The sequence below is a fragment of the Brassica napus genome, chromosome C1, assembly GCF_020379485.1.
Source record: "Brassica napus cultivar Da-Ae chromosome C1, Da-Ae, whole genome shotgun sequence".
Lineage (NCBI taxonomy): Eukaryota > Viridiplantae > Streptophyta > Magnoliopsida > Brassicales > Brassicaceae > Brassica > Brassica napus.
This window is the reverse complement of record NC_063444.1, coordinates 6,414,377-6,429,768: the sequence shown is the minus strand read 5'-3', so window position 1 is coordinate 6,429,768 and position 15,392 is coordinate 6,414,377. Positions and strand designations below refer to the sequence as shown.

Sequence of the window (15,392 nt, the reverse complement as noted above, 5' to 3'; positions counted from 1 at the left end):
CCTATCTCTTCCCCAAACCCCAAATCATGTAAGAATCATCCCAAACCTTTTTTTTTTCAATTGTTTAGGGTTTTGGAAGTTGATCTCGGATTTTAGGTTGTTTGATTGAACATTTTAGGATTGAATGGATAGTTTAGGATATATAAGTTAGGATTGTTGTTTTAGTTTTTTTTGGAACATTTTTTGATTTTTAAAAACGTTTTTTTATTTTTTAAAACGTTTTTTTTTATTTTTAAAAACGTTTTTGATTTTTAAAAACGTTTTTTTTTTAAAAACGTTTTTGATTTTTAAAAACGTTTTTTGATTTTTAAAAACGTTTTTTGATTTTTAAAAACGTTTTTTGAAAAAAATATAAATATTTAACACCATTTTCTTCATTTATAAATTTAACAACATTTTTCTATATTTATAAATTTTTTATAATTTTGTATACATATATATATATATGTAAATCATGTATAGTAAAAATTTTAAAATTTTAAAATTTTTATATTTTTTTTTAAGTTTCCACTAATAAATATTTAACAACATTTTTTTTTAAAATATAAATATTTAACAACATTTTTCTTCATTTATAAATTTTTAACAACATTTTCTATATTTATAATTTTTTATAATTTTGTATACATATATATATATATATATATATATATATATATAAAAGGTTTAATAGTTTTTTTAAAACGTTTATAAAACCTTTTGTAAATATATAAATGAAAATATGTTTGATGGGTTAATTTTTTTTTTTTAGGGCCGAGGATGAAGCCCGCCCCGCAGCCCGTCTTCGACGTAGTTCGGTGAGCGGTTCCCGTGCATCGGTATCGTCTCATGACTCGGTTCCCGCATATATTCCCGCTCCAGCTCCCTCTGCCCCTCACGCTGCCCCTCACGCTGCTGCTCAACAGGATCCGGGGGTCATGCCGGTTCATCTATTGGTTCAACAACCAGGTCGAGAGCATCTCCCGTTTCTCCAACTCAACCCACGACGAGGCCATAGCACTTGGTTAGTATTTTTTTTTATTTGTACCGTTATATTTTTTGCTTTAATTAACTTGCTAACTTGTATTTTTTTTTAAAGGTTCACCAAGTCGAAAAATGGCATTAGCCGGAGCATCAACCAGATGATGTACTCCATGCTCCGTTTTGGATATCCAAAGTGGAGTGTGATCCCTTCCGACGAACGAGAGTTGTGGTTTCGTCAGTTTGCGGTATAGTAACCCTTCATTTTTTTAAGTTTTTACATTTTTTTACATATATTTACTTATTAAATTGTGTTTGTTTTGTAGCAAGAGTTCAACTGGCACTCCGATCTTACGGAAACAGTCCGTAAGAAATTCAACGAAAAGGCCATGGACTCTTACACAAAGCAGATAAACGCGTGGAAGACAGTTTGGCAGAAGAACAAGAAGCCACGGTTCATCAACGGGGGGGGTGTGGGAGCAGTTGATAGCTCATTGGGAGAGGGAAGACACTGCAGAGACGTCTTCTAGGAACTCCAGGAACCGGAAGAGCGATCGTGGCGGGAAAGGTATGTATGTGCACAACCTCGGCGCTTGCTCCATGTCTACTAAGGAGGATGAACTTGTAAGTTTTTTATTATTATTTATCTTTATATTTTTTAAATAAATATTTTATATATTTTTGGCTAATAATGGCGGTTTTTTTAGATCGAAGCAAATGACGGTAATCCCGTTGATCGTCTCCAACTCATTAAGGTGGCTCACACTAACAAGACGACGGGTCAAATTCAGGACCCCGTGATCAGAGGTGTAGTTGATTTGGTGGAAGCTGAGATAGTTTCTCAATCTCAGCCTCTCTCTGATGACGGCGACTCCACGGGAGCTTCAACCAACCTGTCTCTATTGCAAATAAATGAGATGGTTGAAAAGGTAATTTTTTTTATTAATATATTTTTTTATAATGTCGATTACTTACTTGTCCATATTTACTTACTTTAAATATTTTTGTAGGCGGTTCCTAAAAGGAAAGGAGGCCGTTTAGTTGGGTTGGCCCGTCGTGCTTCTTCGTATCCGGCATCTTCTTCGCAAGCTCCGTATGCCGATCCCATGATTCTCGAGGAGCTACATGACAAAGATGAACGGATTGGGGCATTGGAGGAGCAGAACACCACTATCCTTTCGGAGAATGCCACTATCCGTTCGGAGAATGCCACTATCCTTGCTGAGTTGGCATCCCAGAAGAAGTTCAACACCGAGATTATGCAGAAGCTAGATCGTTTGATGTCTTCGAGTTCATCTTAGTTTATTTCGGCTTTATAAAACTTTCGGAATGTTTTTTTTTCTATTTCGGTTTGTATGAATTTTAAACTTTATGAATGTTTTTTTCCTATTTCGGTTTTTATGAATTTAAATTTTATAATATTATTAGTTTTAAATTTCCAATTTTTTAAATTTATTAATATCAAAAAATATATAAAAATGCAAAATTAATTTGTAAAAAAAAAAGGGTATATACCGACGGACAACGGTCGTCGGAATATACCGACGGACATATATCCGTCGGAATTTACCGACAAACTCATTTCCGTCGGAATATACCGACGAACGTGGTTCGTCGGTATATTCCGACGACCGATGTCCGTCGGTAAATTCCGACGCCCAAAGTTCGTCGGAATAAACCGAGGAACCACGTTCGTCGGAATTGTAGTTTTCCGATGAACTCTGGTCTCGTGTAGCCGCATCGTAATATCGTCGGAAGTTCGTCAGAATGACGTTTCTCGGTATTCGTCAGAAAGTCGTCGGAATTTATGACGAAATTCCGACGAATTTTTTTTTCCGACGAAACGATACCGACGGACGGGTTCGTCGGAAATTCGTCGGAAAGACCGATTCCGACGAATTTCCGACGATTTCGGCCATCAGAATCCCCTGTTTTCTTGTAAAGAAGGTGCACTTAAAGAGGGGACTTCTGCAATAAGCCTGATAGAAGTCGTAGACGACCCAGACCGGTTGTAACGGTAAGACCACAACCCCAACACAAAATGCTCAGAGAAACGCAACCTAGGTACCTAATATAAGACGAGAATGAAAAAATGAATATAAAGGGCGCCTAAGCGCAGACTGAATGGAAACAGAGATAATTGACCAGTTTCGAGATGAGGACAGGAGGGAGTGTCACTCCAAAAACCAGTAAATAAAAATAGGCTGTTGCACAGTTCTAGAGGGAAAAACAACTAAATGGAAACGTCGCCAAGAACTTTAAGAAGAATTAAGAACTCAAAAATGTAGGGATGTTCAAGCCAAGAAGTGTCAACACTTCTGTGTTTTGCAGTAAGCTAAAAATTGATTTCCATGTGCAAGGCAAATACCAAGTCTTACTCATGCGAAAAAAGGGCCGCAGTGACCAATTATGATTGCCAATTGAAACGAAGCAAGTAAAAGGGCCACGTAAGTTAAGCTCTAAAGATTATGCCATAGAAAGCTAATCATCAGATAACCAAAGGTAAGGTATCGAATAACAAGTCAAGAAGTACGACGTGTGAGCAAGAACTAAGGTCAAAGTAAGGTTAAGTTTTATATGCCATGAACAAGTCAGATCCAAATGACCATCCTAGACCTCGTGGCGAGGTCAAACAGACTAATACGAAGGGAAGCAAGGATGATGGAAGCACAACAAGGTAGTGAAAGGTAATGATTTCGGTTACAATCAAAATGTTCTTTCAGGTACAGTGAAGTTGTAGAATCATCACTGAATAGTTTATTTATCAAACGTTTCATTAGAGTTGTATTATCGTACATATATCTGTGGCGCAAAAAAGGCTCTGATAATAAATAACTGACGAAAGTATATTCAACCCTCCTCAATGATAAAATTCCAAAATTGAAGACTAAAGTCGCTTTCATCACGGTTAAATCCTAAATATAAGTTATACTACTCCTAAAGGCTGGAAGGGGAATATATAAGTCTTACCATCTAAGTAGATATATTTAATATAAATTTTTAGGCCACGACCTGAGTTATATACTCTAAGTCGTATAAACTATAGAACCTACGCCTAGCCCTATCAAATACTGTATTTTCTTGCCTAGTCTATCACATGTTATACACTGTTAGTTTGGACGCAACGTTGTGATAATCCTCTAGGTGACTATTTTCACGAAAACTGATTTAATCACAACACTTTCCTTACCAATATCATAATGTTAAATTACAAAAAAGTCAGTTCGTCAGAATGATTTCGGTTATTCTCAGAAAGTCGTATTCTGACGAAAATTCCGAATGTTTTTGACGAAAAGATACCGACGGATTCGTGGAAATTCGTCGGAATAGACCGATTCGACGAATTTCCGACGATTTCGGCCATCAGATCTTTAGTTGTTAGTTACTAATTTATTTTTTCCATCACATTTTATATACTATGATAATCTGGTGAAAATTTCAAAGAACCAAAATAATTAATCATTTATTCAAATTTGCGTATCACTTTTCATTTTCTAATTTTTAATCCATGTGGCAAATATAAGTTATTTTCAATTATTTTATTTTAAGTATAATACTCATAAAATTATATAAACAAAAAATATAACCTCGCCTCAGCCCCTATAATATATTTCTTCGCATGATCTATATTTTATCACACGTTAGTTTGTTACGAAACGTTGAAATCCCCTGTACTATATTTGCGAAGTGATTTTGCCACATCTCCTATCTATAATCATTTTTACAAAAAAATGATGACATAAGTAACAAGATTGATGACATGGATTATAGTTAATATGACATGGACAATCACATTTAATATTGATATATATTTTTGGTACACTTATTACATTTAATGTTGATTTATATTTTTGTTAAACTTCTTAAAATATGGTAATAATTCATAAATCATCACTAAAATAAATATATTAAAATATACATTATAAATTTCAAAATACATTATTTAATTGTATTTTTATAATGGGGTTTTTGCCAAAACTAACCCACAACTTCATTTTAACCCCAAACCTATACCCAAACTTGAATCAAATGCAAAACTAACCTATAAGCCTAGTGAAATTACAGCTCAGCTCCTTGTGACCAAACAAAAAAACAGAAGCCATTTTTACGAATATAGCCCTAGTAAATCCTCTGAGTCGTCTGAGATGTTGGAAGTCGTCTGGACGACTGAAGTGTAAGTCGTCTGGTACCGATTTATTTTAAAAATAATTTATAAATCTTGTAAAAAAATATTTTGATGCGTGAAAATAAAAATCAAGTAATTATACAGTTTTAAGTGATATAAATTAAGATATGATAAATTAATTTGTTTTGAAGATAGATGAGTGGAGTAGTGAATCATGAAATACTTTGGTTTAAGAGTTTGGCAAACATAGGTTGTAGTATTGTATGTATTGTTAGGGTTAGATTTTGGAAAATTAAAATGTTTTTTTCAAAAATTAGTTTTCACCTATATGTGTTTATTTATGTGTATAGTAAACACTTTTCAAGTTTGATTTGATTTTATGAAGTCTTTAATTAGATAATTAAGTTTAGGGGTTATGTTTAGGGTGTGGACGACTTATATTTCAGTCGTCTGTTGAATAATTTACTCGGACGACGTATATTTCAGTCGTCTGTTGAATAATTTACTCGGGCGACTTACATTTCAGTCGTCTGGTGAAGAAATTAAAACAGATGACTTACATGTAAGTCGTCCAAATATTCCCGCCTAAATTTTTTTTTAAAAATTATTTTCCCGCTTAAATAATTTAAACCAGACGACTTACTTGTAAGTCGTCTGGAAAGTCTTCCATTTTAGTTTCCCGCTAAAAATATTTAATTTCCCGCTAAAAATATTAAACTCTTGTGGACGACTTATATGTAAGTCATCTGTTTTAGTTTCTTCACCAGACGACTGAAATGTAAGTCGTCCAGGAAGTCGTCTGAGTCAAAAATATTTAACCTAATTGGATTTTTTGTCTCCCTATATAAAAAAAAATTTATACATTCTCTCTCCTCCTCTCAAATGGCTGCAACAAAAATATAATGTTCATCATTCTAAAACTCTCCAACCTCTCTCTAGTCTCTTTGACTTGAAAACACCAAACTTTATATGAATTTTTCAGTTTTGTCTCATGTATTTCTTACTAATCTATCTCTTTTGCAGGTTTTTAATCAAATGGTACTCATCTTCTACTAATTTAAAGGTAAATCTATTAATTTTAGATATGTATTTTTGTGTGTTCTATAAATGTAGATTTATCTAATCTTCCACTCATTTTCTTTATTTTTAAGTCATTTGAACGTTTTTGGATATGCAAGCTTTTCAGATCTGGATTTGATATGCAGGTTTTTCAGATCTGGAAGACTTATTGGACGACTTACCTGTTAGTCGTCTGGAAGTCGTCTGAACTTCTTGGAAGTCTTCTGACAAAGTCGTCTGGACTTCCAGGAAGTCGTCTGGACTTCCAGGAAGTCGTCTGGACTTCATGGAAGTCTTCTGACGAAGTCTCCCTTTCATAATAGATCTGAGCGTTTTTGTAAGTTCTTATGTCTGATTTTTCTTCATTTGGTAACTTCTTGTTGTATAAAGTTCTTACTTTTTTCCCAAACTAAAACTCTCCAAACCCACTCTAATCTCTTTGACTTGAAAACACTAAACTTTATATGAATTTTCCAGTTTTGTCTCATGTCTTTCTTACTAATCTATCTTTTTTGCAGATTTTTAATTAGATGGTACTCATCTTTCACTAATTTAAAGGTAGATCTATTATTTTTAGATATGTATTTTTGTGTGTTCTATAAAGGTAGATTTATCTAATCTTTCACTCATTTTTTCTGTTTTTAAGCCATTTGAACGTTTTTGGATATGCAGGTTTTTCAGATCTGGATTTAATATGCAGGTTTTTCAGATCTAGAAGACTTCTGGGATGACTTACCTGTTAGTCGTCTGAAAGTCGTCTGGAAGTCGTCTGGAAATCGTCTGGAAGTCGTCTGGAAGTCGTCTGGACTTCTTGGAAGTCTTCTGACAAAGTCGTCTCGACTTCTTGTAAAGTCGTCTGAACTTCCTAAAAGTCTTCTGACAAAGTCGTCTGAACTTCCTGGAAGTCGTCTGGACTTCTTAGAAGTCGTCTGGTCCTGTCTACTCAAGTGGAATCCAAGCTTGTCTTTGTAGAGGAATGATCTATAATATAGTTTTGTTTGTGGTCTATTTTGTGAATTGCATGTCTACTCTTTTAGTTGTGATTTTTTTGTAAAATCAGTAATAATGTTTTCCAAGATGTATTAAATGTGCTAACAATGTGTTTACACATTTACAAATCAATGAACTAATAGACTTCAGTAGCCTTTTTCTTATCTTTGGATCTCTCATATGCAATAATAAACTCCAATGACCTTTTTCTCATCTTAATAAACAAGAATGTTGATAGCTTTATATTGATACAACATTTTAAGAAGCATTTTAACCCTTCTTCCAACTCATAACAATAGTCATCATTATTGTCTATAACAATAATACTTAAGAGATGGAAACAAACAATAGTAACTAGTCAAAGCATATCATATTTTATTATAAGTTTACGTTGAAAAACTTAGTCAAATTTAGTAAAACTAAAGAAGAGAACATATTTTGTAAATATGAGTTTTACATATCTTGAAGTTACTTATCACTCTTAAAAATACAAGTTATTCAAAAACAAAACGTAGAAGACTTAAAAACTAGCGGAGAAGACGCAGACGACTTCAATCTAAGTTGTCCAGACGACTAAACTATACGTCGTCTGGTCAACGCAGAGGTTATTTTTGCAATTGACTTTGAAATCTGTTATTTTGGACGACTGAAAAATAAGTCGTCTACTATTGTTTGGCTAAAAAAAAAACTCCAAAAAAGCTAGACGACTTACATTTCAGTCGTCATAGGTTAGTTTTGCATTTGACTGGATTATTTCAGAAGTTTGACTTTTCTGGACGACTTACATTTCAGTCGTCTAGTGAAAATTAAAATAATAATATTTTTTAAAAAGTTGACGACTTACAGTTAAGTCGTCATAGGTTAGTTTTGCAATTGAAAAAAAAACTTCAAGATTTAATTATATACAGACGACTTATAATTCAGTCGTCCACGAGACGACTGAAATGTAAGTCGTCCAGGATTTACGAGGTTTGACCAGAATCTCGGAAAAAAATCGTGGACGACTTACAAGTAAGTCGTCTCGTGGACGACTGAATTATAAGTCGTCTCTGTATAATTAAATTTTTGAATTTTTTTTTCAATTGCAAAACTAACCTATGACGACTTAACTGTAAGTCGTCTACTTTTAAAAAAATATTATTATTTTAATTTTCGCCAGACGACTGAAATGTAAGTCGTCTGGGGAAGTCAAACTTCTGAAATTATCCAGTCAAATGCAAAACTAACCTATGACGACTGAAATGTAAGTCGTCTAGGTTCTTTGGAAATTTTTTTGAAACCAAACAAAAACAGACGACTTAACTTTCAGTCGTCTCAGGTTACAGATTTCAAAGTCAATTGCAAAAATAACCTCTGCGTTGACCAGACGACTTCCAGGTAAGTTGTCTACAGCCAGACGACTTCCCAAGTAAGTCGTCTGACGAACAGATCTGGAAAAAAACTCGATGTCATACCTTAAATTGGTGAGATAAGTTCCTTAGCATACATAAGGCTTCTCCAAGCACACAGAATCACAAACGAAAGTAACCCACCCAGAATCGTTAGCTTCTATGACTCTATGAACCATAAAAAATTTAGAATCAAAATCTTGGGTTTTTTTAGCTCATTGTGGAGAGAAAGTGAGAGATATGTTGTGTTTAGTTCACACGAATGAAAAAAGAAGAAGGGTAAATCAATTTTGGGAGCATTAAGAGCTTCAAATTGGTTGTTCATGGTGGTTGTGGTATTGATGACAATGGCAATCTTGTAATTACTTGAAAATGATGAGGGTGAGAGAGTAAAAATGTCATTTTCAAAAAAAAAAGAAAAAAAAAATTGATGCCATTTTCGTAAATTATATGAACTTGTGGGGTGAATAGGGCAAAACCAATTTTCAAAAAAAAAAAGTTAGTTTTGTGTTTGACTTTAAGTTATAGGTCAATTCTGCAAAAAGCCCTTTTATAATTATACAATTTTTATTACTAATATTTTCAAAAATTTCTACATCTTTTTTAAAAAATTAAAAAATTGTTAATTGTAATTTCATTAATTTCTTTTAGATATCTACAAATTTTATAAATATTGTTTAGTTATAATTTTTAATAACTATACAATTTTTATATGATTTTTAGTAATTTTATACAAGTTGATTTAATACATTTAACCAAAATAAATAGATAAAAATTTATCTAAGATTCGAATTTTAAATGTATTACATATATATTATTAAATGCAATTTAAAATAAACAAAATTATTTTTTTCTTGATTTTATGCTTAAATAATCAACGTTATATTAAATATTAGTCAAAAATAATAAAATATATAATATTAATAAATTTTAGTTTAAATATAATTTAATTTTTAAAAAATTTATCACTGCACATTGTGCAGGAAAACACCTAGTTATAAACAAATGATAAGCGAGTTCTTAATGAAAGATGACTGACAATATATATGATGAATATTCAGAGTATTATTTACAAAGAAACTAATAATGCCAAGAATATTCATAGTATAAATGTGTTCACGTATTAATTAAAAAAAAGAAATAACCTAAAAACGCACACTATATATTTATAACAACCTCCTAAATAACCTAGCTAGTTTCACAAATCTTATACCCAAAAGCCACACAACTTACATATAAGATATTTGACAAGTCTATAGATAATATATATGCATATTTCACGAATCAATAAATCGGCGAATATATGTAAAAACCTTCGTATAGTATGTTTTCACTGGAAAGCGAGGAGATTCTCGGTCTCGAAACTCAAGCCACCACATTCCATGTGAAGATCAGAGACCATACCACCATCGGATGATGACGCCATACACGTCTTGTCATGATCCAAACTCGTGATGTCTGACGACAGCAATATCTTCCCATAGTTATGTCCATAATTATCATCAGTGATGTTGACACTGTTGTTGTTGTCGGCGTAAAGCAAGTTTAGCAAGGACTCGTGATCAGGGCCATGGCTTGACGATGACGACATCGAACCAATCATCATCTGCTCCCAACCACATGCTACGGTTTGATGTTGACAATTGTGATGATAGGGATGGTCGGTGCTCCTTGAAGGCTGCTTCATTAGCTGCTCCCACTGATCATGATGGTGTGGAGGGTCGATGGTGGTGGAAGGAGGGGATGATAGTAGAGGCTGCGACTGACTATTGTAATTAAGATCCGGAGCGTCATTAACTTCAAATCTTTGCGTCTGATGTTCAATGTTATTGTCTCGTAGTGTTGAGTCTCTGCCTTTGTTGAACACTCTGCACAAAACCCAGTCTTCCTGTGCCCACATACCGATAGAAAACGAGAGGACATTGTTTAGAAAAAAAACATTAACATATGTTTATAAAAATGCATGGGATGTTTACTTTACGTGCGGTCTCGTGCATGCAAATGACCAAACACGCATTAAAGACACTTTTGTCTCTATTTCTTTCATTTTTTTCTCTTTTTGTTTTATATGTACAAGTTCGTCATTACTTTGTACTTACTACCATCTCATCATGCACCCCATGTCTTGCACAACTCATACATACATAATTACATATATATGTGTTTGATTATGATTTGTCATATGGTATTTTGCATACTGTTATATTGGATTAGTGGATTATGACGATTTATGATTAATGTTTAAGAAAATAAAAAGAATAAAATAACCTTTTGCTAGTGGGTTATAACTTATCATGATTCTCCATAATAAAAGGAAAAAAGAAAACAATACTATCTTCATTTTTTAAATTAATTTTGGCATAAATAACTAAATAAGAAACAAATACGCTGATACATTAATTTGGTATCTATATCTATGCATGGGACATCCACGAATAGACACATGGGTGAGTTTAGGTACGCTACAAGTTATGCTTAGTACGTAAGACGTAATTATTGTGAAATGATCATTACTAATAATGGTTAGTAATATGAAAGAGAGAATGAATTATTGTTGGGGAATAATCAAGTACCTTAGGTGGCATGTTAGGACACTCAAGACGGAACTCGTGCATGATCCAAGTAGTTTTGATCCCATTTGGTGCTCTGTTTCTGTAGAAGACCAGTGTCTTCCTCATCCCTACCAATTGGCTTGTTCGTGGATCCATCACCGTCCGATCTTTACCTGTTGCTTTCCAGTATCCGCTTATTGTCGCTCTATTTGTACGATATCCAGTCGCATATTTTCTATCGCGGAAACTGAAGAAATACCATTCTTTTGCATTCAGCTTTGCCACATCTTTTACACAACACACAAGATTTATAAATCATTAGTAAATTAATATGAGAGTTTGATGAGATATCTATAAAAATTGTCAAATTTGTTAACAGAACAATTAAAAAAAATTACAATGAAAATTTAATGACTGGGTCACTGTAATTTTATTTATAAAACCGGAATTATAGTCTATCGGTTTATAAATAGTGATGTGAAGGTTTTTGTGATGATATAAGACTTGGTGAGGTAGACAAGGCGGAGGATGTGAGACATTGTATTCTGTTTTGGCAAAATATAATTGTGATTTTGACTTCAACGGAGAAAATCATTGCTCCCTCAAACCTTCCTCCTACAGTTTCGCATTAATCTGATCCTTACAGAGGATGATCACGAAAGTGTCTGACTACCTAAAAAGATTCCATTATTCTGCCTTAATTGAGAAGAAGAGTAATAGACCATAATTTATTTTTCGGAAACATAATTATTATCATTCATATCCTAACTATATATTGTTTATTTTGACTATGATATATATACATATATTCGACTAATTACAAGAAAATCGTGCAGGTCTTGAAAGTAATAAAGGTTTCTTGAGTCTCTATAGTTGCTTGTGATATGGAGCAAAAAGGTCTACGTGTTTACACACCAGCCTAATCTTTTGTTTATTCTTCTGTTGCATTTTAATTAATGTTCTTTAATGCAACAAATTAACTAACTTTGGATTTTATAATAAACAAGTTATCTTTTTTTAAGCAAAGTCCCTTAAAGTCAAAACTACGAAGAGAACCGAATTTTTTTAAAAGTTGAGAAAAAAAAGATGACAACAAGATTCTCGGTCACCTTTTGGAAAAGCTTCCGTGATTTATCAATGTATCAAAAGAGAATTCACACACAAAATGAAAATCACTATATGCATACAAACAAACAAACACACACGTATATATAAGCATGTTTTATATGAATAGTGTATACTTAAGAAAGATATATATATATATATATATATATATAATATAACTTTTTACTTCATACTGTAATCTTATTTACGAGAATGCTATAACGACAGCTGTGATTTTGTATATTTCGCTACTTTTGTATATATAAAGGATGATTGGTAAGTGTTATAGCTTTATATTTTTTGCTGTAGAATTTAATCTGTAGATTTATTTGCTGTAGCTTTCCTTGCTGTAGATTTTCTAAAGCACTAATTTTTTTCTCTGTAAATAAAGCTTTCTACATCCATATTTTGATTTTGCAGAGCTTTTTTTGCTGTGAATTTTTTAAGGAAAGAAAAACTCGATTAGTTGACATATATAGCTGTAGCTTAATTTTTGCCTGTCCAGAATATATACAGCCCCAACCAATCATCCCCATAGCCTCCATGTTTTATTTCTAATTAATCTAAAACATTTTATTTTTAAAAACAAGCATGTATCTCAACTAATCATGTCACGCCGGATAGTGTATTATTAAGCTATTATTAGTGCTATAATAATAATGATCCGATAAATTGATAAATCCAAAACTAGAAAAAAAAAAAAGATAAGCCAAAACTAGTATTTATGTGAGTATATATCATCCGGACAATTAATAAGATCATGACTAGTACACATAAGTAAACATCATCTAATTGTATAATACTAACCGATGCCGAGAATAAGTTTTTATTTTAAGAATCTATTTTCTTATTATGTTCAATTCAAGAATCTTCATCTTAAATGGAAAGTTTCAAGAATCTTTACGAACACAATTTGAAACCCACAAAAACCAGGAGTGAATAGGCCGGAAAAGTTATAAATATATATATACACATAAACAAACTCGTAAACACATGATTAGCAATCAAAAGTATATAAATATAATTAAACACCCAGAAAAGTATATCAATATATTACCAGGAAGCTGCCACGGCTCACAAATATGCAAGTCAATCTCCACAAGATCAGTAGCACCATTCAAGGCTTCATCAGTGTCATCATCCTCAACATCGCCTTGGTCGTATTTGGCCCTTATCTTTTTGCAAAGATAGTGACAAACCAACTCTTCATCGCTTGGATGAAACCGAAACCCCGGTGGCAATCTGGATCCGATATCTTTCAAACCCATTATATGAATAAATCTTTAGCTTAATATGTATTTTTAATGTAGAAACCTTCAACTTATGCGAATACTACCAATAGAGCATGTAAGGTCCCAAGAAAATCTTAGTAGAGAGGAAGGAGAGGGAAAGGGAGAGGGGTGTGTCTAGGTACATATAGGTTAATTATGTACATATTTATAGTTAGGGGGATTAGTATACTGTATATAATAATATAATACAGTATATGGATGTAGCTAAGGATGGTAGATGACAACTTAGAGTTTCTTACAAAAATAGTGTAAGAATAATTGGGTCCATGCTTGTGTAATATATGTAGTTAGTTATGGTGGGAAGTTTCATGAAAAACCAAAGTTACAAGAAATCTTAGTTGTGAGGTGTCTCATGGGACACTATTATCAATATTCTCTTTTGGTTTCATTGTTATCCACTAAGAGCATGATTATTGGGGGGTTCTTAGCAGAATATAAGAACCTGTCTCTTAACTTTTAACTAAAAAAGTTAAGAACCGGCTCTTAAAACTCTTATTTAAGAACCGGTTCTTAGCTTTTTTAGTTAAAAGTTAAGAGACGGATTCTTATATTCCGCTAAGAACCTCACTCTAAGAAGCTCCCAATAATCATGCTCTTAAAACTCTTATTTAAGAACCGGTTCTTAGCTTTTTTAGTTAAAAGTTAAGAGACGGGTTCTTATATTTCACTAAGAACTCCACTCTAAGAACCCTCCAATAATCATGCTTTTAGCGAAACAAACCAAACTTTTCCTTTCTTCTTTCCTTGTTCTAATAAGCGCTCCAAGAGTATACATATAACTCTTACTAAAATAAAAATTGGTAATGAAATTATTTTAAAGAGAATTTAACATTGCTTTGTAATACTTGATTATCCTTCTTTTTTTTGGTCAAAACTTGATTATCCTTTTGATGCCTAATTTTCTACAAATAAAATTCCATGGGATGGTTGATTCCCTTTTTATTATTAGATTAGACTAGATGCTCCAAATTTGTATTCCAAAACATACATTGATTCATTTTCATTAAATAGATGACATTAATCCATGCACAATTAATCTACGTATAAAATGCTAATGTGGCATATATGTGACGAGAGCCAATTTATTTAAAATGTTAGAGACAATATACTTCCAATATGTAAGAATGTGTGCGTACCAAATATCAATCAATAATTACCAGGTCAACTATATACATAGATATTTCCCAAATGACAATATCTACATCAATATAATAAAATAGTTCAACTGGTATGTACTCCTGATATCCACGATCAATATCGCTGGTTCAGACTCTGCTATAATCGTCATCAAAACAATAATTTGTATCGCAATGTTTTTGCAAGTTTAGCATTTTAGCAGCCGATTATGCATTTTCTTGCTTAGTATTCTGTTAACAATTAAATTTAAGCATTTTTTTGTGGTGTATGCATATTTGAATATCGTTCCGAATAAGATTAATTAGCAGAGTTCAAACAAAAGATACACAAAGATGCAGAGAAAAGTAAATAGATCACCGTTCATTGGTGTAATGTGGTAGTCAATCGTTATGACCAAATTGATAGTTGATACTTGTAGTATATATATAACTAGTACTTGTATGCAACTTAGTTTGCGACAGTATTTTGTTTTATCAGAATTTGTTATGATTTTACTCTAAAAATGCAACAACTATTTTAAACAAATTAATGTGTAACATAATAACAATAACAAACCATAGACGTTGAGGATCGAAAGTTTAATTGTTGCGCAAAAAAAGATGTTGAGGATCGATAATCCTATTCTACTCGATTTATCTATATATTCGCCAACATTCACTTTGAACAAGGATTATAGTCGCGTGTTTGTTTACATCAGTGAAGATTACTCATTCTGTCTTAATGTGGGTTATATAATCCAAAGAGTACAAGACAAATAAATAAATAAGTAAATAAATAAATAAAG

The 15,392-nt window shown here is 32.6% G+C and overlaps 1 protein-coding gene across 1 annotated transcript; it reads right to left on the bottom strand.

Moving 5' to 3' along the window:
• Positions 1-9,732: 9,732 nt before the first annotated feature.
• On the bottom strand, positions 9,733-13,447 carry LOC106373548 (NAC domain-containing protein 92-like). The gene is given in 3 exon segments (NM_001316092.1): positions 9,733-10,411; positions 11,097-11,362; positions 13,237-13,447. Coding segments are annotated over 3 exon segments (1,035 nt in total). The 3' UTR covers positions 9,733-9,853.
• Positions 13,448-15,392: the final 1,945 nt, after the last annotated feature.